A 26,606-nucleotide genomic window follows, 5' to 3' on the forward strand; every position below is an offset into this window, starting at 1 on the left:
TTTTGGCATCAGGATTTTTAATTAGTGATATTGTTCTTTAGAATCTTTAAATTATAAGATATAAAAGAAAAATGCACTCCTATCTTATTTACCTCTTGGTGGAAAAGAGACCTTCTTCCTGTTCCTGGTCAGTGTCTATATCTCTGGGTTTCATTCTTATTTTCCCTGTATGCTTCTGATCCATCAATCATCTCAATCAGATGAAGTGTGCAAGGACAGGAAGAAGATTCATTTTACAAATGAAGAAGCTGAGGTTCATTATGGTAGAAACTTGCCCAAACATGTAACTAAGGCTACATGGCTGCAGAGTGACCATATCCCAGTTTGTCCAGGATGGTCCCAGTTTATTGCCCTGGCACCTTGTTTGGGGCAAGTGGCACTTCCCTTTCACTCTTAAGTGTCCCACTTTGGAGAATAAATTCTTTGTCACCTTATGTTGCTAGTGAGTGGCAGAGACAGGTTACCCCAGGCTATTTGTTAAAATTCAGAATTATGAAATCTAGACGCACTATTCTCGAATGAGTAAACATTTTTATTGTCACAATGTGACAGAAATTTCACTAGAAGATGTAGGTTAAAAAATGAAAAGGTGGTTCAAATCCTCAGAAACTTGGTTTAATGAGGAAACAGATCCACAAATACTTATACTTAAGATAGGTTACCTAATTTACAGGTCCCAGTGCAAAATGAAAATGTGAGGTCCTTTAAAAATTGAGACTTTCAAGATGGCGACAAGGCATTCAGCCAAGAGCTGGGCCCTTCCGAGCAGGAGCCCTGTGTGTGTGTTCCGTACAATCAATGAGGCATGCTCAGGGCATTATGGAAATGCACAGGCGTTGCCCATTCTGAAGACTGGGCCTCACACAGCTTCCTGGAAAAGATGAAAGATGCTGACCTTGGGGAATAGAGATTGGATTTTTGCTTCTGTGTAAACAGTCATTTTGACTTAAATGTCAAGTGCCAAAGTCTGCTACTGTGCATCCCAATAATTGGGTTGTGACACATGCATGGTGGACATGGAGATGTGCCATCCAGATCCCCCTTCAAGGCTTGTCGCCCCAGCTGCAGGGAGTGCTGCCGGGGGCAGCCTGTCGGCCTCCTGGGCAGCCCACATACAATGACTGACCATGGTGAGGGTAAAAAGGCCTGGCCCTGGTACATGGCAGGACGAACCTTGTGCACCATTTGATCTCATAGCTTCTTGTGGGGTGGGCTAAAGTTGTCTGGCAACATTCCAGCTGTTTCTTCCTCCACCCATCTTACTTTTTCTCTCTTGATTCTAAATGTGTTGATGCCAAGGCCACTGATTTGAAAATTATTGGTTATATGCATACACATAACATTTATTTCTAAGACACCAAAGATACAATGGTAGAAAGAAGGACTGTATGAATGTGGTTACCCCATTAAAAGCCTGAGTTCGATACAGATCAGCACACACATTAAAATGCACAAGCCACATCTTGTAAGAAATTGAGTCATGAATTTATCAGAATTCTAGAGGAAACCTATTTCTATTTTTCAATCTGTATTTGAGGAATAATGTAACCCATAACTGCTAATTATGGAGTAGGATGTAATTTCCCTTATTGACACAATTTTCAATGAACGAACATTTGAAAATTAGACCATAAGTGAAGAAACCAGGCTGGCAATAGACATGGCTTTCAGGTTGGACTGTTACTTATTGAACTTTCTCAATTTTCTTCATTCCAAGTGAAAGATTTTTCTCTTTCCTTTTAAATTATAAGTTTGCCTTTAGTAGTTGAGGCACATTAGAGGAAGTACAAATTAGTTTTTTGATGTGGTCTCCAGCATGTCACAGTTTTCTAGGTAAAGGTGTATCTTGAAGACATTCCCAAACAGAATTGACTGTGGGAAGTGACTTACACATTAAGTTACTAAATTAAACACACTTCAGAGCACAAGATTCTGAACATTATTAATCTTTCAGAATTAGATTTGAAACAAATACTCTGATTTGAGAAGAGGGGCTTCTAACACCTACAAACATGGAGTTTCATTGGTTTGCAATTGACAAGTTAGTCAGCTGATAAATTAACTCACCAAATTGTCACAATGCTAAATAATAATCTAATTCACTGCCTCATTGAATTGAAAAGTTGTTTCTTCTTCTCAAGTTAAGACATCAATTATTTATGGTGTTATCAAAAGGATTTAGCATTACATTGACTTATATGTGTAATTCATTCCTACTAATGGAGAATAAAACAAAGACAGCAGGTGGTAACTTGAAGGTAATATGTTTAGTACATCAATTGTGAGGATGGATTCATAGATATTTGTATACATCCAAGATCAAGATATATACATTAAATATGTACAAAGTATACATATTAAATACGTACAACTTTTTGTACACCAGTTATACCTCAAGACATTTAAAAAATAAAGTCCCAAAACCCTTTTTCTAAAAAAAATTTTGTTTCTATACTAAAATTGGAGAGGTGAGATTTATTATAATTGATTAGAGAAAATATAGGCCTTAATCTTTCATGTACCAAGAACTTCAAATGTGTCATTTGCTGTGGGCCACAAGACAACCCTAGAAGAGTCTTGTATTAAAATATAAACTCAGTAGAAATAATTTTCTAGATGCAGATGATTCACTTGTAGAAGACTGAGGTACTGTTTAATTTTTTCAGAACATTGAGGAATTGAATTTGGGATTCTAAAAGAAAAATATATTGAAAACAACTTTTTTTGGTCAACTCAGTTGTAAAGTATGATGTACAGAAGTGCAGAAAACACATGAATAGCCAGTAGACTCTGATCTAACCACCACCCAACCCCAAACATACACAAACTAAAACCAAAACACACCCCCATCTCTCCCAGATACCAACACCTTCCATCTTCCAAAGTTAAGAACTACTCAAACTTAGGGCCTCATGCACGTTGTGATTATTTTTGAACTTGTTTAAATGGAGTCATATATATTCTCTTGGGTTAGACTTCTTTGGAGCAGTGTTATGTTTGTGAAATTCATCTGTGTTGTCCATGCCATTTAATTGCTTTCACGGCTGTATTCTGCTACCTCTTTTTCCTTCTGCTGTTGGTGAGCATTTCAATTATTTCCAGCCTGAGCTATTAGGAATTGCATGTAGGAACATCCTTGAATACAATTCTTGGTGCGTATGTGTACACATCTGGACAGTTAACAGGGTGTGCAGCTTGTGTAACTGCTATAAACTTTTTTCTAAAATAGCTTTTCCAATAAAAATATTCATACAGCAGAGTATGAGCGTTCCTGTTACTTCATGGGCACTTGATTGGTGTCCTCCATCTTTGGAGCCATTCTAGTAGTTGTTTAGTGGTCTCTCAGTGTGGTGTCAACCTATATTTCCCTGGTAATCAACAAGAGTGAGCACTTTTCCAATTGTGGGCCATTTGGATATTCTCTTTTGTGGGATGAACTTTCGAGTCTCTCATCCATTTCTCTAAGTGGACTTTCTGTGTCTTTCCTAAGGAGTTTGAGGAGCTGAGGTTGATGGCCTGTTTCTCAAATTTTAGCCTGTACCATCGTCACCCTGCGGGCTTGTTAAAACAGATTACTGGGCCCTACTGCCTGGGTTTCCAATTGAGCAGATCTGGATATGGTGTCAGAATCTGCATTTTTAGCAAGTTTCCAAGTAATGCTGCTGGCCTGGGGACCACTCTTTTGCTGAGCCCAGGGGCCTTGTGCTTGCCAGGCAAGCATTCTACCAACTGAGCTATATCCCCAGCCCAGGGACCAGTCTTGAGAACCAATATTCTATCATGTTCTAAGTGTAGCAGCAACAGCTCCAACAAAAACATGGACCATTTGATATTTGCTTGAGGCTGGGCACAAGCTAGTATCTTTTGTAGGAAGGGGAGCAACTGGACCCCATCAACAGCTACTGTTTCGGTGATCTGCAACCACATATCTGCTTAGAAATCTTGCTTCTTCTAAGCAGTCAAGAGAACCTGTCGATAATGGAAGATATTCTTTTGATCTCAGGAAAACTCTGGCTTTCATCAGCAAAGACATGAGTCAGTAATCCCTCTAAGAACAAAAATACAGATCTCTGAATGGAGAGGAAAACCATCATTTATTTCAGCTGAGTTTTGTTTCATTAAAAATCCTAGGATGACATCAAAACAGAAATGAAATAGAAACATGTTTATGTGACTGTATGTAACCTCTAAAGACCAAATGAACACAGATACATTTAAAACGTTTCTCATACTTAAAATACATCATTGTCATTTCAGTCTCCTGAAATACTAACCATGACTATTAATAAACAACCCAGTGTGCGTGATTATTGGACTAAACATTAATCATAGATTTCTGAATAAAAAGTCAGACAGCCTCTATGGCTCAATGTGTTTTGGTGGTTTGCTGTGTGTGTGTGCTTTTTTTTTTTTCCTTATGCTTCTTTCATTCATTTATCTCTGTTAATGAATCTAAAAACCTACTCTATATAGGCATTTATCTATGTGTATATATACATATACACATATATGTATATACATATACACACATTGATGTATGTAACCTGAGGGTGGTGATATCCTATTAACCTGCTCAACATACATCGCCACCACATCAAGAAGAACTAGACTCACAGTTCAAATGAAGCACAACAGGTCCTACAAGTATTGTGGTTTGTTGATTGACTATTCAGAAGGACCGGAAGAAACTGCTGTTAGTGATCAGAAGGACACTAATCTGCACAGGCTCAGGAAATCTTCTGGAAGCATCCTGAGAACATTCTACATAATTACAGCCAACAATTGCAACAATTTTCAGTTTTTCTCACCCAGGAGAGCGTATGTATGCAATTCTGAAAGGATTTGAAGGCTAAACCAGAAAGCTTCTAGTCAACAAGAGGGTTTACCTTCTGTAAACCAGAAACCCAAATAAGAATAACACTCCATATGTTAGGAATTATCCTTGGAGGTTTGGCCTTTTGGGAAAGTATCGCCATGCTGAATCAGAAACTACAAGAAAGTTCCATGTCTGAGTCAGGCAAATCTGTAAGCTAAGGGACATTCATACGTGTGTCCTTCATTAGGGAAGCACCTATAAAGGATCTCATCTTAAGAAAGCATTTTCTCTTCTAGAACATATAATATTGTCCTCCTATACTTCAGTCACATATCTTTTTCTTTGGGAGGGGACAGCGTAGACTCTTCCCTACTACAGTGTTACTTAAAGTACATTGTTTTTTCCATCAGTTTTATCTGTACTATTTTAACCAGAGGCCTTTGGGGGAAAATAATGAATTTCAGTTAAGAGTAGTGAGACAAAATGGCAACTTCACACAGTCTTCAAGTAAGTAGAGTCCCTGATATCTCTGGAGGTTATTGTGTTCTTTAGGGGAAAAAAAAAACAAAACCCAAAACAAAAACCCTTAAACCAACAACAACAAAATTCCCTGTGATAACAAAATGGGCTTTGGCTCTGGGGTCTGTTAAGGCACAAAACCTGGTAGACACCTTTTATTGGTGGCCTGCACCTCTGATTTGGATTTTTAAAGAACAACTATTAACATTTGAATGAAAATAATAAACCATTTTGTTAGAACTTGAAATCATTACATTGGGGGAAAATCCAAGTAAACTAATATCTTGTATATGTAAATATTTGTTGCTAGCGTTAAAAAAAAAAGTTTGATGTAGTTCACACAGTGCAAAAACTATGGGAAAATGCCTTTGGAACTGACTTGACATCCAGGTAGAATCACAGTGCTGTCTCAAAAATGGTTAAGACTGAAGGCTGTCCATTGGAAGTGTTCATAACCACAGGGCCAGTGTGAGCGATATCTGGATAATTCCTTTTGAAGTACACCTGTTAAAAAAATAAAAATCAGCAGAAAAGGAACATCTTTAGAAGTTTCAAAGTCCTCCTCTCGAAGGCATGACATTTCTGTGGCCACTTCTTCATGTGAAGCAAATCATGCCATTTATTGAGGCACAATTATAAACCAGGGATGTACATATTCTGCAGAGGAATGGACCCCATAAAGCCCTCCACTGGGCTGGGCTGAATGCCAAACCACCTGTAGATCCACTTTAGTTCAGATCATTCTGATTCACAGATATGTTTTATCACTCCATTAAATTGATAAGCAAAATCATTTTACTGACTCAAAACCTGCAGATAAATTAAAAACAGAGTGACAAAAGGCTGGGAAATCTAGCGTCTGTGTGAGGGTTTCTCATTTTCGCACATAAAATGAGCACAATAGATTTGGATGTTAATATCAGGTTGTAATCCCTATATTTTATAAACTCTGACTGACAAGCATTGAAACTCTGGCTTCTGTGTATGAAATATCCCAGCGTTTAATTTGTGCGGCAAAGCAGTCACAGGGCCCATAGAAATGTGATCTGTGGATAGTGGGGCACAATAATGAAAAGCGAGGAAAAAGCTTTAACAATGACCCAACCAAGCAACTTCTCTAAAATGTAAGATGATACCAAATAATAGGACAGTCCTTTGCCAAGCCTTTGAGTTCCTGAATTCTACCAATTTCTAGCCGAACTAGAAGAGATACAGGTTTTCTGATAAATGTATAATCAGAACATAAAGGAAATGAAATGCTGTCAAGTTTCTCTGTTCCACAATCACCCGTTTTTAGTAGCTGTATCGTATCTCGGTTCCTTGACAGATGCGTGTAACAAAATGAAATAATGTCAAGACTTGTGAGCTCTTATCTCCAAATGTGTTTGGGTGAAAAAGGGCTTCGAATGTAATTTTTTTTATTCCCAAAGAAGAATGTGAAAAGTTTTGTTTGAGTCTTTAAAACAGAAAATGTACCATCTATCTGAGGCTGACGTCTGTCATGAGCTGGGTCTCTTAGTCATTCGATTCTGGATCTGCTTTATGAAACCTGGCTCCAAATACATTTGTGGGTGCTGTCAACAAAGTTATCATCGGATATAATGGACTTCAAATACAAAATGAGACGGCTGAGACACCCACCTATGTGTTAAGCCCACTTTCTTTTTCTTTCATTGCTTGCGTACTTGTTATTAAAAAAAAATCACTACACATAAATTCAATATATTAAAATGTCACATAAGAAGAAAAATAAGAAATTCTCTACTAATGCTTGGACCCCCTGGGTAAAATTTGGGGCAAGTTTTCAAAAGTACGACACTTGTATGTGGGGGGTTCATATTCTCTGCACCCACCCTCTAGTCTTTTGGAGGCAGCTATATTTTCAGTTGTTATATATTTATACATTACAAAAGGGATATTTCTTGTTGAAACTAAAAACAACCAACAATGGACCCAATGGAAATACAACTGAAGTTCTACTGCTTCAGAGCCTCTTCAAACACACTGATTTCTTCCCCAGGACCATTCTCAATGTCATTTTTTATGAAGAAAATGTTGAGATTTGCAATTATTAATTGAAATGGTCTTAGCTCCTGGTCTGAAATGCTTGGTTGAAAACAACTTCCTTTTGTATAAAATCCTTCATCTGACCCATCTTTCCACCATCTGAGGCCATGTTTTAGAAAACCTTCTGGATAACAGCATAGGTGGACATGCGGTGGTGAGGGGAGTCAGGTGACTGGCCCTCTGTGGCAGGGTCCTCGGGTTGCAGGCTAAGCCCAGGGTGGAGAGGTTCAGTCTCCACGCTCCCTCCTGGAACTTACTGCTGATTCTGGAAAAACTACTCTACCCTCCCTCCATACTGGCTGCCTCGTCTGTAAAATGAGATAACAATGACTTACCTCATAGGAACTAATTAATGGCTGCAAACTGCAGGTGGAAAACACACCGAGTTAAGTGCTGGGTGTGTTTGTGGATGTTGCTCAGAGAAGTGGCCCCCTAGTATATGGAAAGTAGCAGCATTCCCTGGTGTGAGATGAAAACATCACACTGAGGAGTCCTGTTTGTGGATCTTGATTTTATCATCACAGAACCCCCGAGTCAAGGTTGGGACTGTTAACTGAATGTGGCAAGGTGGGAGGAGCAGAGTACAGCTGAGAGGGTGCTGAAGCTGGAGGAGCAACACTCGCCAGCTGGGACTTGGAGACATTGTTAGCCTCCTCTGTCTCAGCTGCTTCACGTGTCAAAAAGGGACAGCAGTGTCACAGAAGAATGTGAGACTGGAGGACACAACGCTGTAAAAGTTCAAGTCTGAGGCCAGCGTACTTTATGTCCAGTGGATGTTGGGTATCTTGCTTCTCTTCCTCTGGTTCTCTGGGGTGTGTTTCAAAGAGTCCCTTCCACGTAGGAGAAACTTCGTATTTAAACTCAGACTCGTCAATAAAGCCACCATAATGGAATCAGATCTTACTAGAAGCAGAAGGGCAATACAAGCCTCTCTTTGTGGACAATAAGTGGGGCTTTTGTTTTACATCATCCAACGTACTGAATTCTGGCTCAGTACTGTCAGTTCATTCTCACTGATCTGTGTAACTCATGGTATCTCAAGGCCTCCGGTTCCTCATCTTTAAAGCAGGTTTGATTTTGGTGTATAGTACTGTCAGAGAACTAGAGGGTTAGAACTTCTGCTCTTAAGAAAATGGGATAGTACAGCTCAATTCACAATAGTTAGATTGTGGAACCAACCTAGATGCCCTTCACTGGATGAACAGACAAAGAAACTGTGGTATATACACACAATGGAATATTATTCAGCCATAAAGAAGAACAATATTATGGCATTTGCAAATAAATGGATGAAACTGGAGAATATCATGCTAAGTGAAATAAGCCAATCCCCTCCCCCCCCAAAAAAGGGCTGAATGTTCTCCCTGATAAGTGGAGAATGATATATAATGGAGGTGGGGGGTGGGGAGTGAGAGAAAAATGGAGGAACTTTAGATTATGTAGAAGGAAATGAGAAGGAGCAGGGTATGAAAAATGGTGGAATGAGACAGACATCATTACTCTATCTACATGTATGATTACACGAATGGAATGAATCTACATGGTGCACAACCATGAAATGAAATGATGTACTCCATTTGTGTACAATGACTCAAAATGCAGTCTGTAAAAAATTTAAAAATAAATAAATAATTAAATTAAAAAAATAGAAAAATATTTCATAAGGGGTTGACAACTGTTCACTCATGTCTTAAAGGCATGTGACTTTCAGATTACCTTGGTGTTTTCTGAAACACCTACTGGTTTCATTATCATATGTTTATAAATAAAGTCAGAAGGAATTTGAAAAAAAAATGGGATAGTAAACTGTTATTTCTTCTGTCTTTTAGAAATCACCTTAAACATCAAAGATATTGAGAAAAAAAATAAGCTCAGCCTTTGATGAAATCAGGTGTCATTTGAAACCCTGACTGGCAAAATATCAGGAAGGGTTGCCATATGCCACTGGATTCAATGAGGCTATGCAAAGGGAGAGAGTGGACACACAGGGGAGCAGATCTCAGCTATCAGGGAGAGTGCGGTTCTCCAATCAACTCACGCCAACAGGAATCATACAGAAACATTTTTGTTGAAGAATATATGTTCCTGAGGTTCCAGGAGGAGAGAGGTTCCGAGATGCAAGCTGTGTTGTAACTGCCCATCTCTATCTATCTCTATCTCTATCTCTCTCTCTCTTTCTCTCCCTCCCTCCTCCCTCCCTTGGTCATAAGGAGCTTCTGTGTTAAGCAGGGAGAATTTGCTTTGAAACAATGCCCTATCTTCAACTATCCCACAGCTCTAGGTCTAGAAAAAACTCATATTATTCAAAGGTAAGAAGTAGGAAAAAACCAAAAAGAATAGTATAAGCTCTATAAAACATACAAATAAAAAGTGAGAAAAGGAACAAGACAAACACATGATAAATGAAGAATACGCACTGAACAGATGAAAATGGCAAAAATTCATAACAGAATACATTCAAAGGCAAAGTTGCAGAACAACCAACCTGTGCATAAGAGTGTTACAAGTGTCTAGGGTAACGTGGTAAAGCAACAAAGGTGATGAGACCTGAGTTGACAGAGGTCAATGGTGAAGTGGAAGAGAAAAATGAAAATATCAATGAAATGACTGAAGAACTGCAGGGAGGACAAAGATGGTCACTCAGGAATGGAAAAAACAGCATGAGACATGGGAATGGGATTGCGTATGCAAGCAAAACAATTGGGAATTAATAATTACAAAGGATTTAGGAGAAAACAGTTTTATGAACTAGACAAAGGACACATAACATAAACAGGACCAAAACTTGTAAAAAGGACAGTATAATCAATTTTAAAAGAAGCGGGGCATAATTTAAGTAAATTTCCAGAAACAGAAGTCTAAAGGGGAACACAGTGATATCTAGGAAAAACAAATGACCTTCAAAGTAAAGAATCCCTTGAGCACCAAAAGAAAAGATCAAATTATGTCTGTGTGGCTTCAGACTCCTACATATGAATAAACCATTTTAGAAGACTTCAGAGCAAAGACTACAACATATTAAGTGAAAGAAAGTGTGACCGCCCCCACCCAAATTTTACAACTATCAAATTTAAATTAGATTTCAGACATGCAATAAGTCACAGATTCTAGTTCCAATGAACCCTCCTCTAGAATACTGTTTTGTAGTTTATTATTTATTTTTATTGCTACCTATAATAAATATATTCCACTTTCCATGGAGTTCAGTAACATGCACTATCTATATGTACATTCCTACAGAGTTCAAGGAGATCAATGAAATATTTAATATTACTATGAAAGGTACATAGTTATTTTCCTTCCATCCCACTATTCTCTAATTCAATTCTTTAAATGCACTAATTGTGATGGACTAAGTAGATACCGTAACCCCACGAGTAGATGACAGACAGCCTGAAGTTTGAAAAAGACTAGACTAAGGCTGGGGATGTAGCTCAGTGGTATAGCACAGCACTTGCCCAGTATGTACAAGGGCCTGGGTTCAATCCCCAGCACTGGGGAAAAAGAAAAAGACAAACTCCAGTCAGCTAAGAGATGAGGACAGTGTCATTTAAGACAGAGAAGTCAAATTACACAGGGTTGAATATATTTAAAACTACTTAAACAACTAAAGTTTTGTAGTAGAAAAACCATAAATTTAAAAAATTTTATAGCATTAGCATTTATTATCAATTAATCTAATTATTAAAATAATTTCTAAATGTTCAGAATTTCTAAAGCTATTCAGAAGAGCTTTGAGCATTTCTTTTGTTATTACCAGGAGGTAAGGGTTTGGCTTCTAGTCTTCTGAAAAGTGATCAAATTTTCATCATCCATACGTCACATTTCTTTCTATCTGGAAACGCTCATGTTCTCGGAAGCATGTGAATACACACCATCTCATCGGACAGCAGCAAGGTGAAGTGGCCGGGACAGTGCTGTAGTCCCTGCACTGCAGACTTGTACCCAAGGCCACTGCCTGCTGAAGGTCTCTTGACCTCTTTAACCAGGGGCTCCTAGGACTCCGGATTCTACCTGGTGATTTCACAGGTAGATAAAAACGGCACATCCATCAAACCGTGAGAACAAAGGAACTCTGAAAGCTTCGAGTAGGTCTGCTGCACCCAGGAAGAGGATGATGGGCACGCACCCCTTGTTACAGGCTGCATGGTGTGGTGACCCCCTCCTCTCAGAATCATGCTGAAGCACTAAACCCTGGAACCTCAGAATGTGACAGCACTTGGAGATAGGTCCTTGAGGAGGTGAGTTAAATGAGGTATTTAGGGTGGGCCACGATCCAGCATAACTTATAAGAGATTTTAAGAAGAGGAAAGACCACGCCCAGAGGAAAGCCTATGAGAAGACAGCCATCTACGAGCCAAGGACAGAGGCCTCAGAAGAAACCAGTCCTGCTGATGGCTTGCCCCTGGATGCCCAGCCTCCAGGACTTTGAGAAAATAAGTCCCCAAGGTTAAAGCCGGCCAGCCTGTACTACTTTGTTAGGGCAGCCCAGCAGACTAACACACCCTCCAGCTTTATGTGTCTACGAAGTACGTTTCTCTAGGTTTTCATGGATCATGAAAGGCCAGTCAAGAGTGAGTCAGCTGGCCCGCACCAACGCTTTCAGAAACGCAACTACGTGCTCAAGAATACGTGACTTGGAAGCACCTTTACCCAGATGCTGAGTTTTCTTTTCAAACCAATGAATCCTAATGTGTGAGAGTGAAAAGCTTGTTGATTTAGACTAATCCGCACAGTGTTACAGTTCTGAATGATGCATTGATATTTGATCTTGTACATTTAAAAGGCTACACTCTGACAGCTTGTTCTCCTAAGAGGAGAAATAACGTCAAGAAGATATTCAGCAGGGGTGGGAATCAAGATCTGTATTTCCCTTTGTCTTTATGTAGAAGTGAACTGGGCCAGTGATGGGCAGGCCTGAGATCCAAGAGGGATGTTCTGCCCCTGTGTGAGCCAGGGTGACCGGCCCCACCTTGCACACCCAGGGAAATGCGAAAGTGTGTTTTCAGACTCCATGCAGAACGCAGAGGCTGGCACAGGGCGGGGCCTCACACAGCAGGGCGCACTGTGCTCTCCACTGACCCATCAGTGCCTCATGAGGGCCCTTGACTCCAACCAAGTGCCACAGAAAAGGAACCGCCTCGGGAAGCAGGTGGGATCCTGTACAAGAGAACTCTGTAAACTGTGTAAAATAAATCATACAGAACTACATGAATGTAGAGTCCATTAATAATGTTGAAGCAGATAAAAGAGAATCAAAAGAGGTTTCTAATTTTGTGACTATATATGCTATACTTGAATTAAAATGCAGATAGAAGGAAAACATTTCTAACTTGGTGTCTGCTACAAACCAGGGTAACACGGGTCATTTTCTATGTTGGGGGCTATTTCCTTATCTTTAAAATAAGGGTGTTGAACTGTATTATCTCATGATCTAGACTTACCCCCAAATTTCATGATCTCTCATTACTCAATGCCTTGATGGTATAATGGTAACACACTTTTAAAAGGGGGGTTTTGACACATAGATGGGGGTGAGTACCTCTCTGATGTGAAATGCTTGAGGTGGCAAAGAACACAAGAGGTTTGAGTTTCCTGGCTGTTTTGCGACTAGATTACACAGGGAATCCCAAATGAGTGGTTGGGTCTTATAGGGGAAACTTGGACTAGCAGATGCTCTAGAAGATGGAAGTCCTCTGGAAAATTCCTGCCTAGAAAAGTCTACTGCTCCAAATGCAGCTTCCCGCCTCGGGCGGCGGCTGTGTAAGTCCTTATGAAAGCTCAGCGCACAGATACCTTCTCCCTGACTCTAGGCCTTGAACCCCAACCTTGCCAATTATTCAGCCAGCTCTGTGGCCCTGGCAATTTCCCTCCCCTTGCTGAACCCTTGCCTCTTATACAGTCATAATGATAGGAGGGGCTCCATCCTAGCACAGTGTGTCCCACGCCACGAGTGGCAAAGTGCCACCCTCATCAGTGGCTCAACATACACACTGAACAGCTCTGCTCTTCTCTGTTCTTTGGTTTACAATGCCCACAACTAGTGGCATGCCTGGTATAATGTTTTGGCAAGGACAGTGGACGTCCCTCCACCTCCCTCCTTCCACCAACCCAAAACCACCTTCCGGAATTATTAGAGAGAATTATGAGTGGCTGTGTGACATGGCTAAGTCCTTAAACCAAAGTGCAGTAGCCCATCTGTAGAAGAAGATGATACTGCATGACTGTTGTTTTCACGACGCCATGTAACCCAAATGACTTTAATGCTCTATAAACCTTTGAGCACTATTCAGACTCTTTAAGGTCTGATGAATTTGTGATTTGTCCCGACAATTTTTTCTTCTAGAAGGTAGAAGCATAAAGGGGTCTTTAGACCCACTTTTAACAAAGAATTAGGGAGAAACTTGAGGCGAAAGTGCCAGTAGGAGTTTTCTTGACAAATCATAAAACGAACAAAAGCCATCTACTTGTTTCTCTGGTCGATCTTTCTAGAACAAATAAACAATATGCCACATTTCCCCTCAAATTCTCAAATCTCTTGGATGTACCTTGATAGAATTTGCATGCACCTCAAATGTCCTCAGCACACATTAAGAATGAAATGCAGTGGGTCTGCAAAATGAGATTTCTGTTTGGTAAGAATCAGAATCCACAGACTACGTGGGGAAAAAGTTCAGTCTACAGCTGTCCCCATCAGGCACATCTGCGGGCACGTGTGTGTATACCCCCTGGCCCCCAATGCTTCTGTCAAGTCTCCCAGACCCGACTTCAACCCAGAACGTGTTGAAGCTTTGTCTCTGGAGGCTTATAATTGAAAGGGGGCACACAGTGCTCGTTACCAGACCCATGGTGCCAAACTGTGAGGGACGGACTGGTGAGACAAACTTTAATTACAGCTCCTTGGGGCATGCTCACCTGTCTTGCTGTTTCGGTGAGGGCAGCGGCTTCTCCCTTGCCCAGCTGCTGCACCATCTTGTAAAATAGGCTCTCTTTATTTTGCAGCAAAACATATGGCTCATCATATTCTTTCAGTCTTCCTGAATCCAAAACCTGGTAATCAGCAGAAAGAAGCCCATTGAAACACAATGTTTTGCAGCAACATATTATAACTCAGACAATATTTCGGAAAGGGGCAGGAGAAGGAGAACACAGAGAATCTATTTGGGTGGTAGGCCTGGAGGGTGTTTAAACGGTTTGATTACCCTGTTTTACGAAGCAAACAAAGGCCTAACCTGACCTTTTATTATAATAATGTTATAGGAAAGGGAGAAAATGAAAGTTCTAGACTATGATTATAGGCACTCAGCAGTCCTGTGGCATTTTATATTCTGCCAAGGGCATTTGGGGTTGTTATTATTAGTTAGTGCTTTTAAAACGGGTAACTTCTTGATTGAAGAAAATCAAACTCAATTTATCTAAAACACAAAATAATGTCAGGAAACCGGACAGCAGTGACCTGACAGCAAATAAGCTGCCTAGCGGGTTTGATAAAATCTGCGCAACAGCTGGAAGGGAAGTAAACGCTTGTGGAATTTCTTTGGGGGCCAACACCGTTGTCTGCTGGGAAGAGGGGCTAAACCTGTCGGTGAGGTTAAGGTGTACTGTGGAGTCACCTCTGCTGTAGTTTATTATTCTGAGAGCAAAAGACTGGCCAAAAAAGCTACTACCTAAGCAGCTTTAGCATAATTGCTCTGCACAGAAGAAATCTCTAGAAATCCAATTTTCTCTTTGGATAAGACTAAAGAAGCAATTAAGAAACTGAGCTCGAAATTCCAGTGATCATGGCCACGCAGCACACGGGGGCAGCCCAATCTGAATTGCCAAGGGCCTGGAGATCTGTTTTCACAATTACCTTTCCTTGCTTCTGTCTCTCTCTTTCTTCAGCTGCCTGCCTTTTAGCCGTTTTATTGCTCATTAATATGTCCACTGGAAATTGAAAGGGAGAGGAGGGGGCTCTTAGCTGTGCATTTCTTCTTATTAGTGGCTTTGGTTAATGGTTTCAGAGAGAAGAAAGAGTCTGAGACAATTGGCCCAAATGACGCACCTAGCAAAACCGTTCTGATGTTAAGTGGTACTTAGTTCTTCATTTAGGCCGTGTTTAGGGTAAATTCATCTGAAGAGAATAGGCAGAAATTCTAAGCAGGACACAGGTTGTTTTTCCACATCTAGATATTGCAGTTAATGCTGGCATTTAATCGGAAACATTTATTAAGTCTCACAAAGGGCATTTTCCTGTTAATCTTTTGTTTACTACCGTGAATCACTGCTAAGGGCAGCTTTCTCAAAGAGTTCAAAAATAATTGAATCTGTCACATCCACATAATAATTAAAATGTCCTATAATTTGGCATGCCAATTTAGATGCCCCGAATGTGTAATTTTACTTAAGCATAGCATTACAGTGCATCTTCACTCTTCCTGACGTTGAAGAAAGGGGGGAAAATGCAATTTTAAAATACAGATCTCTCCCATGCCAAAGTAAATGAGTGAATCTAATTACTCGACAAAATGATGAACTTTCTATTCTGCAAAAGCAATAAGCAAACTTTTAAAAAGCACCACTTCAGAGGTGGGGAGGGTGAGCTCCTGACTATGAAGACAGCACATCATTTTTAATGGAAAGGAAGTACTGTACTATTCTGCTCCTGACCAATTTCCTACCAAATTTATTCAGGTTTGAAATAATTGTATCCTTTCTACCCTCCCTTGGATGCTGCAAATGTATGAATGCTTCTTAGAGAACAGTTCTCAGAATTGACCATAATCTAAAATGAGATAGCCCCCCAGCAAAAAAAAAAAAAAAAAAAAAAAAAAAACCCAAAAAACAACAAAAACCCCCAATGCTCTCAAACAACAAGAGGATTAACAATAGAAGTGTCAAAAATGTTATATGTATTGTGAGTATTAACAGTTTAATGACCGTATTTTGTTGGGACAATTTTAAATTTTGGGTATAATAGAACTGTGATAACTTGTTATAATGGTTGACAATTTACTAGAACTGAGAAAGAGAGAACGAGAGAGAGAGAGAGAGAACTCACCACATATCAGGGATTGAATCCAGGGCCAGGCACATGCTAAGCACACTCTTATGCTATCGAAACCCAGTACTCTTTAATACTGTTTTATATGCACTAAAACAAAATACAGGGATGGGCGTGTAGCTCAGTCCTGGGTTTAATCTCAAGCACCAAGCAAAAAACACAGTATCCTCGTATGCCTGAATTATTACAGCCCTAGGGAAATGAATAAACTAGTTTTGAGAGCTGGCATGCTGACAGGCCCTCATACATACATACAATATAGCAAAGAATATGGTCGTCATAAGATCAATGAAATCGCCTCCTAACAAAAAGAGCAGTTTTTGAACTTGAAAAGGAAAATTAAAGTGGCTATGGGGTGTACATTCACTGTACTTAAAGCCAACACTGTTAACTCTTGAAATAGATTAGACAAATAAGGTAGGTAATTTCCTTCCTTCCTTCCATCCGAGATCAAGTTAGTACCTATTAGCAAACTGCTGTTTTAGAAATGGAGACTCAAAAGCAAGCAAGGCCCAGTCCGTTAAGCTCCTTGCAGCGGCAAGAGAAGACTGAGATGCAGAGAAGCGGCACAGCTTGGCCCAGGCTGCACAATCAGTAGGTGGCAGAGGTGGGGCCCACGGCAAGGTTTCAGCCCGTTTTCCTCTTCGTGTGAGTTCCCAGAGAAAGACGCTATTAGTATACTTAACATCAAGTAAAATAATGGCAGAGATAAATTTTAAACATTTAATTTTGGAAGATACTCTTCCATTTGAACAATATATTAACTTTACATAATTTAAGAAAATATGTCTGTAAACACAAATGTGTCCTCTGTATACTTTCCAAACAATTTTATTTGACTCAGGATGCAAATCACTTAGTATGTACCTGGGACACACTCGCAGAAGAAGAAAATCAATTTTCCTAAACTTTTGATGAAGAACAAGTAACACATATTCAAAACACTTTAGAGGAAAATTTCAGTGACCTTCCATTAATTCCTGTATTTTACCAGGTTTCCATCTATTGCACACTCGGTGCACCTGTCCTTCTACTGCATGGTGTGGAAAAACAAGGAGCCAGGAGAGTCCCAGCCCTGCCTTTAGGGGGCCTATGCTGACAGCAGCAAAATTACTCAAGAAACTCTCAGGCAAGGAAAAAAGCAAGACAGGCAGGAAGGAGATGAAGCAGCGAAGAGGTGCCTGGGGTCAGGGGCTCTACAGAAAAGCCTCAGGGAGGAGAAGGCAGCACACTGAGCTGGTAATAAACACAACATGGACACACAGACACTGGCGTGGAAGGACAGTGGTCACTGCCAGACACAAAACAACATGGCTACAGAGGTCTGGAGGTGTGAAAGTCACCTCCTTCAGGGCAGAAGGCTGGCAGACGTGGCTCCCCTTGGTCACTACTGCATCCTGAGGGCCTGGCATTGCACTTGACTAGCACTGGGCACCCGGTGCACACCAGCTGAAGGATAAACACAAAGGAAGCAAAACATACGGCTGGGTGACCGTCCATGGTACATGACTATCCAAGGTATGGAGTCTAGGAGACTGCAGGGTGAGAACAGGAGGGAAGAAGTCTGGCTGGCATTGGGATCAGATACAGCAGGGGCATGGGGGTTGTAGGATCAGAGATAAGGACATGGAGAACCACACACTACAAGTTGACGGCCCTGGGGTAGGAGAGACGAGAAGTAGGAAAGAGATAGAGCAGGGATGAGGGTAGAGGGTGGAGACTCGATTAATGTTAAATATTAGAAGACAGAGAAGAAGGGATAGTCACTACTGAAAGAGTCAACCTGGAGGCCAGGAATAAATTTTTAACCACTTACCATTTACATTTACTGATTTGGTCAAAGAGTCTAGATCTTTCAGAACAAGGAACCATAAAACAACTGTGAATTTTCTTTCGGCATAGAAAAGCAGACTTAATTTTCAGTTTTTTATCATAACATCTTTTATATCTGTAAGAAAAGGTTCCTAAAATCTCGTGCTGGATTCCCATCCTTTCTGTACCCAAGCAAACTAAACAAAACTATGAATTAGCATTGGTGTGGCAGCTACTCTACCCCTAGTCCCAGGATCTCTCCAGGAATGCCAACCTCAAATTGCTTGCTGCTCTCGAGTAGGTAAAAGAAAAACATTCTATCAGATGCGTCAGTCAGTTACATAAGCTCAATGAAGATGTAGTTATCAGGCCTACAGATCTGCAGATAGTCCAGGTAGCTGTGCTAGATAGAAAAGCTAGATGGACCCATTGCAAAATAATTTAATCCACTTTAATGGGCAGGATGCCGTCACGGCAGTGGGGTGTGCTCAGGGAGAGGTGAGGGGCGCAGGCAAAGGCTGACCACAGGGAAGCTTTTGATATGGCAAGAGGCAATAAAAGGGATCCCTCTCAGGGACAAACAGAGAGGGGAGGATCAGCCCTGTGGAGCTCAGCTTTGGGCTGCCAGGAGACAAAGGGGCATAGGGACAGTCACAGACTTAGAAATTGGCTTCATTGGCAAAATGGGTACCTGTGATTTTTCTGTGACTAGACACTGTGGCATTGGCACTTGCCTAACCTGGGGAAGGTGGAGGCTAAGCCATGGTGACCTACCTGCCATCCCCCAAAGCTCCTACTGTCCCTTGAATCCCCTCTCTCATATTTCTTCTCCTAGAGTTTGTGCTTCTACTTTTGAGGTAGTTATCCCCCCCCACACACACTAAACACTTGAATCAAATCATTCGGCAGATGTTTGAAGGAGTATTTTTAAAAAATTCTGAAATGTTCTCACTGTGGTCATGTAAACCTATCAAACCAAAGTCCCATGAAGGTGAAAAACAGAATTTCAATAAAATTCAAGCCAGCTGCAAGTTGTGCTTTTCCACCTGGGTATGTTACTGAAGTTACTAGTTTTGTTTTCTCCAAGAAGACAAGAAAGATTTAAGTTCAAAAAGATGATCCAGCCCTGACATGGCCCTGTAAGCTGCGATCCCAGTTTCCGAGCCATGGTTTGGATTCTCCATAAGTAATTCCCTCACGGCTGACGGTGACATTTGACACAGGCAACATCAACACCTGAAGATTCTCTTCACCTCTGCTCATCTATCAGGAGAACCCAGAGTGGTAAGGACTGGGATGTGCAGGGCCTGGAGGGAAAGCCTGCCACTGGCTGGGAAGAAAACGGATTACCAGTAACCAGCGAATCCTGAGCACTCCAGGGGAGCCGCCTTGGCGCAGAGACAGTGTGGAGTATTTAGGAGAAAGCAGCTTGCTAATTTGCCTGTCTTGCTCCACTGTTTTGCGGCAAGTGAGCAAATGAGGAAGATTAAATTAGCTGCCATAACGACTACGCCATGTTTAATAAAGTTAAAATGGAGAGAACATCTTTATAAAATAGAATTCTAAGCCTAACACATTAATGGCGCTTAATGAACCAAAACTGGGCAAATCCCTTTGGAGAGCCAACACATAAACAAAGCTATTAATTAGGTCACAGTTGTTTCCCAACAAGCCTTTTGTTTGATTTACTTACAGTAAACAAAACCATATCCATCCGTCTTTGTGGAGAAGTATTCACCAGTGCAACAAAATGTAATTATTACACCTTAAGCACTTGCAATTACACGACTTTATGATGACAATGCTGTTGGTTATGCCCTTCATTAGCATCCGTCACTTCCCTAGCTACTCCCCAAGTCTGGCCGCTGGCCTCTGGACCATTAGGCTTTGCGGCTGATTGACTTGTCTTTATGTCCTTGATGCATTCAGAAATAACAGAACAGAAGACTGCTTGTTTTCTGGAAAGGCAATAGGTATTTCTAAAGCAAGCAAGAAAAAATGCTTCAAAAGTCAAAGGTTTAAGATTATTGGCTGCCACAGTATGAATCTTGAATATCCTCCCAAAATCCATGTGTTGAAGGTTTGGTACCCAGAGTGGTGCTATTGGGAGGTGGTGGAACCTTTAAGAGGTGGGGCCTAACGGGAGGCTTTTAGATCACTGGGGATGTACCCATGAAGGTGCTGTGAGACCCTGCTGGCTGCCTTGCTCTTTTGCTGGTCATGTGGTAAGCAGTCCTGTTCTATCACACATTCCCATCATGATGTGCTGCCTCGCCACAGGCCCCAATGATCACCGACTGAAACCTTCATAACTGTAAGCCAGAATAAACCTTTTCTCTTTATAAACTGATTATCTCAGATGCCTTGTCATGGTAATGGAAAGCTGACTGACATATTGGTGTTCTGTTCAATTGAAAGCCAGCTGATAAACAAGCTCTAGAATCTAACAGAAGGTTTCACCCTGGGGTGAATAGAGCACAGAGGTCAATTCCCCTTGGGTTCCTTGAGGTCAAATCCTGCCATTTCCTATGAAGGGAGTCAGCAATAGCAACCAGTTTAATTGACCACATTGACATTTCCTGGTAGGACCTTATGGGATCTCATATGACACTGCTGACGATCTTGTAGCCAGGGAATCCTAACACTGGAGCTAGAAGAGGGAGCCCGACACAAACAAAGCAATTAATTAGGTCACACAACAAAGTTATTAATCAGCTCATGAAATGCATGGTTATCTCAGTGGGTCACACATGCTCAAAGAGAACTTTTGTCTAAGCGACCTCTCCCAGGGTCTTCCCCATTCATCCAGGTGCCCAGGCCCCAACACAAAAATGACCGCTGACTCCTCTCTCTCCCCTCCTAAGCCATATTCAATCTATCACAGCCCTATTTTGCTATTTACCCCAATCCCTTCATTTCACCACCTCCACTGCTAGCACCTTAGTCAAAATCACCAACACCTGGAGGGGAAGAGAGGGCACAACTGTAAGAGTGAGAGAAAATACTCATCTAAGGAACTGACAGACAATCATTGTGGCTAAACCTATAATGGAAAGAGGGCGAGCAGAGTAGGATAAGGCTGGAAAGGGAGGGAGGGGCCAGGCTATACACTGCTTCATAAACACATTAAGGATTTATAGTGACACCGACCACAAGAGAAAAAAATGAGGTTCTTAAAACTTACCAGGAGACAGTGGTAAGTAAAGTGTTCAACACACAGACACCTTTTGATACCAACAAAAGGCTATTGGTTAAATGGAAATGCATGAACTAGATCTTCAAGTCTGTAGTCAAATGCCTTGACAAGATTTAGAAGCGATCAGCGGACTATTCCATCAGGTTCTGTCCTTCCTTGTTATATCACTAACCACTCAAATTCCATCTGCCCCAGGCAGTTTTCTTGAGCCTGTAGGGACCAGCTCAAAGTAGATTCTAGGTTTCTTTTGTCCCTTGCTGCCTATCCTTGAGTAGCAAACTCACTTCATTTAACTTCTTGCCCCTGAGTGTGTTCTGTTTCACTGGACACAAGCATAGGTAACTCTGCAGCCCAGGATGTACCTGTACCGGGCAGGTGTTTGGATTTCTGTGCCTGGTGGTTGGCATGGTGATGACCTCTGCTCTCCTCCGTGCAGTGGGAGTCCTCCGCTGGTGTTAGTGGACATGCCTCACAGAAAGGCTATTTTTCCATTTACCTTTTACGACCACAATTCCAGGAAGACAAAAGGAAGAATGATGCTAAACAATGTTTCTGGGATCACTGACCATCTTGGAAAGGCACACAGTCATACACAGGAGTCTGCTGGAGCAGCCTACATCCTACTGCAAGGCTGTGGTCCAGAAAAGGAGCCCCACTGCTTAAAGTCTAAAACATCCTTTTGGTTGGGACTGCCCCACTCTTGCTGGACAGCTCAGCAGAGCTCATTTCTGAACATGCCCTGCTGACAATGCTCACTGCTAGGTATTTTATCAACTGTCCCCACTAGTGATCTCTTCTGACAACGCATGTGAGGTAGGGTGGGAGGTGATATCCCCAAACTGCCCAAGGCATCAAAAGAGACAGCTCTATTATCACTGGACATAAGGGAGCTTGAATATCACCACTGGTTTAGAAATCTGTTTAGTCTGGACCGTCCAAACAGTGTAAACTCTACCCAGGACTGCTCAAATCCATCAGAACATCACTGGATTCTAGACAGTCCACAGGTGAAGAAAGTCATGTGCTGGGAGCTGGCCTGAAAAAAACTGGCTTTCCCTTGAGGGATGTCTTCCTTGTCACTTTATAAATCATGTCATAAGACTTACTGAAAAGGAACAGGCAGCAAGAGGAAAGATGAAAGAGAAGACAAGAGAAAGAAGGAAGAGAGAGGGAAAAGGGAAGAAAGGAGAAAATACGGAAGGAAAGATTGAATTAGGAAGAAAGAGTTGAGCAAACCTGGAGGGAAGACACTAGGCAGATATTCAGAAATCACAGCTGGGAGACTGCCACAAATGCAGCCTCCGGGGCAGCTACAAGGGAGACTCACTGGCTACTTCCTACTGTCCCTCAGCCCCAGATCTACTTTTCGCCACCCTGACCTGTAATGCCAGGGCAATCCCCATTCATAGGCTCTTTGGCCTGATGGCTCTGCTAGGTTCTTCCAGTAGGGAGCGCTACAGGTAGACCAAGGTGGGACACAGGCAAAAAGTCTCATCTTCCTGGTTGATGCTGCTCCTGCCAGCACTACCCTAGCCTCCACTTCAATTAGCACATCTGGAACCAGTCACGTGGTGCTCCCTCACAAACAGAGTGCCCAGTTGAACAGCGGACCCTCCTCAGAGGACTGAGCACCAACACTTGAGCAACCCTCCTCTGATCTCCTAGGATGGAAATCTGTCCAAGCTACCTCTTAAATATACCATTCAAACTCCCAGGCCTCTGATTCCTATCTAACAAGCTTCCTATATTAAATCCTCTCTGTTAAAACTGTTTTTCTGACTAGGCTGTTTTATTTTAAAATATTATTTTTAATTGACAAATCATAACTGTATTACTTGTATGGGTTCATAGTGATAACAAAACATGACGTGGAATGACTGAATCAAGCTAGTTAACATAACCATCACCTCGCTTATAACACTTTTTGTGTGTGGTGAGACATTTTAAATTTACTCTTTCAGTTATTTTGAAGTATACAATATGTTAGGATGGATTATAGTTACCCTGCTCAAAATCTGTTTCTCAAGTGAAACTGAAACTTTGTACTTCCTACTCCCAGCCTCTGGTAAAGTTTGACATTTTAATTAGATTCCACAGATAAGTGAGATCACGGCAGTATTTGTCTTTCTGTGCCTGGATTATTTCACTCAGCACAATGTCACCCAGGAATAGTGGCACTATCGCCAAAGGCATGATCTTCCATCGTAAGGTTGAATAGTATTCCACTGAGTATAAATACCAGTTTCCTTACTCACTTACCCACTGATGGAGACTTAGGTTGATTCCGTATCTTGGCCATTGTGAATAAGGCTTCACTGAACATGAGTATGTAGATAACCTTTTGAAATACTGATTTTATTTCCTTTGCACATATACCCAGAAGTGGGACTGCTTGATCCTATGGTAGTTCTGTTTTTAGCCTTTGGAGGCACCAACTTACTGTCTTCCATGATAGCTGTGCTAACTTATATTTCCACCAACAGTGTACAAAATGTTTTGCTGAAAATGTTCTGCTCTGGCCCTTCTCACACTTCCACCTCTGATGGCACATCTTACGAATGTCCAAACAGCTGAGAAACTGTACCCTTAGCCAACAACTTCCCAGTAGTGTAAATGAAAGGTTAATTTTTTTTCTAAGGGAATCCAAAAAGCTGCAACAACTGTGACACAGAGAAAATGAAACTATCCCACCACTCTCTAGTAAGAACCTTAGCATCATCAGCCATCTCTTAGATTTGGGATGTTTTCATTAATTGGCCATCGAAAAGAAAAATGGCAACTCGAATACATTTTTAATACAAAAAATTAATACTGGCAATCATAGCAATGAATGTGTAGTTAGATACTTGAGCTACTGTCAAGAGTGAGAGGAAAAATTAACAGAAGATTAACTTATTGGGGGTTTCTATCAACTTTTAACAGGAGGGATAAATTGAAAATTTTAATATAAACGGAAGCTTCTAGAATTCCACAGGGGAAGGACTCACCATTATCCTGTCACTGTCAATGATGGTGTTCAGTCTGTGTGCAATGGTGAGCACGGTACACTGGGCAAACTTCTCCCGGATTTTTTCCTGTATTAATTCATCAGTTCTGGAATCAAAGAAGTTAATTCTTGGGAAAAGTAGACTTATGACTTAAAAAGATCGTACAGTATTTTTAATAATGTTTCAACAATCAACATTGTAAGACCCGATCTTGTTCCTCAAAAACTAGGAGAGTCAAGTTGGAAATTTTATTGTTTTTCATTAAACAATGGAAAATATGCTCCCCTCCAAATTGCTTAAAACTATCAGAAGTGGGATTCAGGAATCTAGTTCACACAGGATGCCTGATCCAGGTGGAGGACCCCTTATCAGAAATGTTTAGAACCCAAAGCATCTGGGATTCTGGATTTTGGAACATGTGCATATACAAAATGAGGTGCATAGCCTAAAGGTAACTTTGTATAATATTTTTAATAACTCTGTGAAACAAAGTTTGTGTTTGTGTATTGCAGCCAAAGGGGGAAAGGTCTCCCCCCGCCCCCCACACTGCTGCACAGCAACAGTGAATAAACCGTGTGCTATGTGCTTTCGTTTTGACTGAGATCTCCCACATGAGCTCAGGTGTGAAATTTTCTACCTGTGTTGTCATGTCAGCTCTCAGAAAGGTTTGTTTTTGTTTTTGTTTTTTTATTTTTTTTGGCGGTGCTGGGGATCAAACCAGGGCCTCACGCTTGCAAGGCAAGCACTCTACCGACTGAGCTATCTCCCCAGCCCCTCTCGGAAAGGTTTGGATGTTGAAGCATTTCAGACTTTTTTATTAGAATGCTCCATCTGTAACACTGTACCATAAGACACATCTTCTTTTCTTCTTCTGTTTTCCAGAATTAATGTTCTCAAGATTTATTTTTGGAGAACTTAGACATATTTCTCAGCATCATCACATTTCTCATTCATCACATTTAAAATTCAGATTCATCACTGTTCACATCCTCCACTCATAAAATACAATAAATAAATTAATATTTGATATTATGTGGACTTCAGCTCCATACCGTGGGTCCACATTTGCGGTCGCTTCATCAATAATCAATATCCGATTTTTCTTCAAAATTGCCCTGGCAAGGCACACCAACTGTCTCTGTCCAACACTAAAATTGGATCCTGATTCTGCCAATTCAGTATCCATTTTACCAGGAAGATCTTCAATGGCTTCTTTAAGCTGTACCTGCAGATACAGACAGAAGAATGACATTTTCCTAAATTACCACAGAAGCAGACAAGACTCTTAGATATTAGAACTTTGAAGTCCCTTCTCTCAGAAGGCAAGTCTTAAGTGTATAGCCACATGAGATGAGAGGTGGTTCCAATCAGCATTCATTAGAAAGATGGCTGAGTCAACTCAGAACAAAAACTGTCTGACTTACAGAGAACAAACCTAAGGGGACCCAAGGTGCATCTCTGTCACCATCAATATGCACTACTTGTGCTGGATCATGAATCCACACTGCTGGTGCACATTTCATTTAAAAAATAGACTATGTGCTAAATAAAATTATTCTCCAGGTAAAACACAGCATGATAAAAATGTCCATCCTTAGAATTTAGTTTAAAGGTAAGTGCAGGAATTTATAGAGATGAAAAACCGAACAGCAGTTGGTTAGGGGCTCAAGGGCTGACTGTAAACGAAGGAACTTTTGAGGTGACAAAAATGTTCTCAAACTAGAATGCTGTGATGGTTGCAGAACTCTGAAAATTTACCAAAAGCACTGAATCATGCTAATAAAGGGAGCATGTCCTGGTATGTAAATTACACCTCAATAAAACTGGTACAAAGAAATGATCTCAGTGCCCCTATCACCTGAACCACCTCCTGCCACATGACATTCACCTAGACTTGCCAGGAAGTCTCTCACAAGTCAAGTTCTTTCTCCCAACATACAGAATGTCACTACAGAAAAAGTAAAATAGATCTTGTGGTGGAATCAAGTTTCCTAAAGGGGCATTTGCATAGGACTCAGTACACAAAAAGGAAAATGGAAAGACAAAATCACTGCAGGAACTATGGTTCCCTGAAGATATACTCCTTAGGAACTTCACTATTGTGGAAGATTTTAACCACCTGGAAAAGTTGAAAAAAAAAAAAGACAAGTCAAATAATGGGACCCT

The 26,606-nt window shown here is 41.0% G+C and overlaps 1 protein-coding gene across 3 annotated transcripts in view; it reads right to left on the bottom strand.

The window, feature by feature from the left end:
• Positions 1–4,075: 4,075 nt before the first annotated feature.
• Positions 4,076–26,606, bottom strand: part of ABCC4 (ATP binding cassette subfamily C member 4 (PEL blood group)) — a 243,002-nt gene continuing 220,471 nt past the window's right edge. For 2 of the 3 annotated variants that reach the window (XM_079138025.1, XM_079138024.1), the window contains 4 exons: positions 25,493–25,665; positions 24,441–24,546; positions 14,318–14,452; positions 4,076–5,839 (listed from right to left, as the gene is read on the bottom strand). In XM_079138025.1, coding sequence (XP_078994151.1) covers positions 5,732–5,839; positions 14,318–14,452; positions 24,441–24,546; positions 25,493–25,665 — 522 coding nt within the window. In that variant the 3' untranslated portion in view covers positions 4,076–5,731. Of the gene's footprint in view, positions 5,840–14,317; positions 14,453–15,254; positions 15,329–24,440; positions 24,547–25,492; positions 25,666–26,606 lie in introns of those variants that run through there. The other variant, XR_013763518.1, reaches the window with a different exon arrangement.

This window comes from Sciurus vulgaris (assembly GCF_902686455.1).
Source record: "Sciurus vulgaris genome assembly, chromosome: 4".
In the NCBI taxonomy this organism is placed as follows: Eukaryota; Metazoa; Chordata; class Mammalia; order Rodentia; family Sciuridae; genus Sciurus; species Sciurus vulgaris.